The following is a 3,706-nucleotide window of genomic DNA, read 5'->3' on the forward strand; positions in this document are numbered from 1 at the left end:
GTGCCGGCGCTCATTCCACCGCGGCGCGTGATCACCTTATACCAGTGCTTCTCCGTGAGCCAGCGAGCAGATGCAAGGTACCGACACCTCATTGCCCTTTTCACGCAGGACGAGTACTTCGCGATGGTGGCCGAAAACGAGTCGGAACAGGAAAGCTGGTACTTGCTGCTCAGCCGCCTCATCCTCGAGAGCAAGCGCCGCCGCTGCGGCACGCTCCGCGCGCAGCCGGACGGAGAGCCGGCCGCGCTGGCGGCGGCAGCGGCGGCGGAGCCACCCTTCTATAAAGATGTGTGGCAGGTAATAGTCAAACCCAGGGGGCTGGGGCATAGAAAAGAGCTGAGCGGCGTGTTCCGGCTGTGTCTTACCGACGAGGAGGTTGTGTTTGTGAGGCTGAACACCGAAGTGGCCAGCGTAGTCGTCCAGCTCCTGAGCATCCGTCGCTGCGGGCACTCGGAGCAATATTTCTTCTTGGAAGTCGGCAGGTCCACTGTCATCGGTCCAGGGGAGCTCTGGATGCAGGTCGATGACTGTGTGGTGGCCCAAAACATGCATGAGTTGTTTTTGGAGAAGATGAGAGCCTTGTGTGCAGATGAATATAGAGCCCGCTGCCGCAGCTACAGCATCAGCATCGGCGCCCACCTGTTAACCCTGCTGTCCGCTAGGAGGCACCTGGGCTTGCTGCCGATCGAACCGGGCGGCTGGCTCAGAAGGTCCCGCTTTGAGCAGTTTTGCCACTTCAGGGACATGGGTGACGGAGAAGAGATGTTTTTCACCAGGCGCTTCATAACACCCAGCGAGTCCGTGCCCCCCTCCGGGCGGGGAAGACTGCACCTGCCCAGCGTGCACAGGTCCAGAAGAGCGATTTCAGTGCCAGCCAGCTTTTTCCGCCGCGTGGCACCCGGCCCGGCACATCCCCCGCACCCCGCAGAAGCCCCAGACGATAGAGCTTGCCTGTCTGCTGAAGTATCTGGCGCTGGCTCTGGCAACTCTGAGGAGGAAGGCAATCTTCAGGACCAAGAGGATCAGGAAGAAAGTGAAGGCGACTACATGCCCATGAACAATTGGGGCTCAGGAAATGGCCGGGGATCCGGAGGTGGCCAGGGCTCTAGTGGCCAAGGTTCCAGTAGCCAGAGCTCAGGAGGAAACCAGTGCTCAGGTGGGGGACAGGAATCTCGAGGTGGACAGGGCTCAAGCGGCAGCCAGGGCTCAAGTGACCAGGGCTCAGGGGGCCAGGGGGCAGGAGGAAACCAGCGTTCAAGAGATGGCCAGGGCACCGCAGGTGGGCACGGCTCGGGTGGAGGCCAGGGACCTGGAGGTGGGCATGGCTCAGGTGATGGCCAGGAACCTGGAGATGGCTCAGGTAATGGCAAGAACTCTGGAGGAAGCAAAGACTCAGGGAGTGGGAAAGGGTCTGATGGTGATGCTGAACGTGGAAAATCTCTAAAGAAAAAATCTTACTTTGGCAAATTAACTCAAAGCAAGCAACAGCAAATGCCATCACCTCCACCACCCCCTCCACCACCACCCGCAGCTGGAGCAACTGGTGGAAAAGGTAAACCTGGGGGAAGATTCCGACTTTATTTTTGTGCTGACAAAGGAGCCACTAAAGAACACAAAGAAGCCAAAGGAGTGACAGATGCAGAGACTCCAGAAGCCGCAGCAGCTCAGGGTCCCCACAGAGCTAGAGCTTTTGATGAAGATGAGGATGATCCATATGTGCCAATGAGGCCAGGGGTGGCAGCCCCTCTAGCAAGCTCCAGTGATTATATGCCAATGGCTCCTCAAAATGTCTCTGCTTCAAAAATGCGCCACTCTCGATCACCTTTTGAAGATTCAAGAGGCTACATGATGATGTTTCCCAGAGTGAGCCCACCACCTGACCCAAGTCCTCCAAAAGCACCTGATCCTAATAAAGAAGACGACTCAAAGGACAATGATAGTGACAGTGACTACATGTTTATGGCTCCTGGAGCTGGTGCAATTCCAAAAAATCCCCAAAATCCTCAGGGTGGCTCTTCCTCCAAAAGTTGGAGCTCCTACTTCTCTCTGCCAAATGCTTTTCAGAGCTCACCTTTGGGACAGAGTGACCACAGTGAGTATGTACCAATGTTACCTGGAAAGTTCCTGGGTAGGGGCCTAGACAAAGAAGCTTCCTATAACTGGGGCTCCAGAGATACAGCTTCAAAGTCTTCATTTGAGGGGTCATTCTCAAAGCCTGGAGATGGGGGGTTACCTTCAATGCCTTTGGATGATGGGCCCCCAGAGAATGAGGCTGAGAGATCTAACCTACTTCCCTTTATTACAAAAGGGAATGAAATCAAGCCAAAACCACAAAAGCCCACACATGAGCAGAGAGAAGCTGACAAATCTAGTGATTATGTCAACATTGACTTCATTAAAGGAGACAGCTATACACCAGATCCCTCTACTCAAGGACTGCCAGATTTGCGGGGCATAATTGCTGACCCCAGACAGTCAGCCTTTTCTAATTACGCCAATGTTGAGTTCGGAGTGCCATTTCCAAATCCAGCAAATAACCTCTCAGATCTTTTAAGGGCCATACCAGGTGCCAACTCCCTATTTCTGGAGGGTGCTAGGTGGCATCTTCCTCTTTCCCCCAGTGCTACAGGTAGCAATGAGGAAGAGGGTGACTACATTGAAGTGATTTTCAATCCAGCGATGACACCAGCCGTGCCTTTTGCTGACAGTGCCATTCGCTATGATGCTGAAACAGGTCGAATCTATGTTGTCGACCCATTTTCTGAGTGCTGTATGGACATTTTTCTGTCCCCCAGCCGATGCTCTGAACCACCGCCTGTAGCCAGGCTGTTGCTGGAGGAAGAGCAAGAGGGAAGACGCCCACAAAACCATTCGCAAAGTTTCTTTGCAGCCGCTAGAGCTGCTGTCTCGGCTTTTCAAACTGACAGCCTCGAGAGAGACCCCTCCTCCGCCTCTGCCCCAGCTGCCGCTTCGGCAGGAGAACCGACCTTAGCCGTGGGTCGGGCTTTGGCTGCGGCCTCGGCACTCGCCGCGGCCCCGGGCATCGGCGCAGCAGCCGCGCGCTTTGAAGCAGTCGCGGGACTCGGCTCCGCCTCCGCCCGCTGGCTTCAACCTGTTGCTAACGCTGCTGAAGCCGAAGCAGCTGTAAGGAGGGCCCAAGACTTTGCCGGTGGCTCCAGTCCTGGAGCTCCAAACCTGCCAGCGTATCTTGCCAGAGGCGAGAACGCGGCTGGCCCGGCTGCCGCTGCACCACCACCTCGCCGGCGCCGGATCCCAAGACCCCCGGAGAGAGAAGATTCTGACGACGACGACGACACCTACGTGAGAATGGACTTTGCCAGACCTAACAACAAGAAGTTCGACTCTCCCAAAAAAGGTTGGTAATGAATCAATGCACTACAGTCCACAGTGTTAGGGATACTATTTCACTGTTGCTATTTGACATGAAGGGTAGAATTGTTTTGATTATTCTCATAACGCCTTTTTGATCTTTGCAAAAATATTTTTATCTAATCATCAATGTCTCTATCTGGATAGAACCGATTACCATTTCAACATTGGTTCTACTTTTTAGGATTAGTTAAAACTCAAAGATAGAATGAGGATGCTTTTAAATATCCTTTTCCATCACTAAATAATAATGCAAAGCAGGACACCATAAATTGAGTTCCATCAACTTATTTTCAAATCGGCAACTAAAAGCTGT

General features: G+C 53.7%; 1 protein-coding gene across 1 annotated transcript; it reads left to right on the forward strand.

Moving 5' to 3' along the window:
- IRS4 (insulin receptor substrate 4) lies at positions 1-3,384 on the forward strand (the record flags this gene model as incomplete). The annotated part of the gene is made up of 1 exon (XM_008059799.1): positions 1-3,384. A coding segment is annotated over one exon (3,384 nt), but the record flags the coding sequence as incomplete, so codon positions are not given.
- Positions 3,385-3,706: the final 322 nt, after the last annotated feature.

This window comes from Carlito syrichta, unplaced genomic scaffold, assembly GCF_000164805.1.
Source record: "Carlito syrichta isolate Samal-C Ts95f unplaced genomic scaffold, Tarsius_syrichta-2.0.1 Scaffold304373, whole genome shotgun sequence".
Taxonomy (NCBI): Eukaryota; Metazoa; Chordata; class Mammalia; order Primates; family Tarsiidae; genus Carlito; species Carlito syrichta.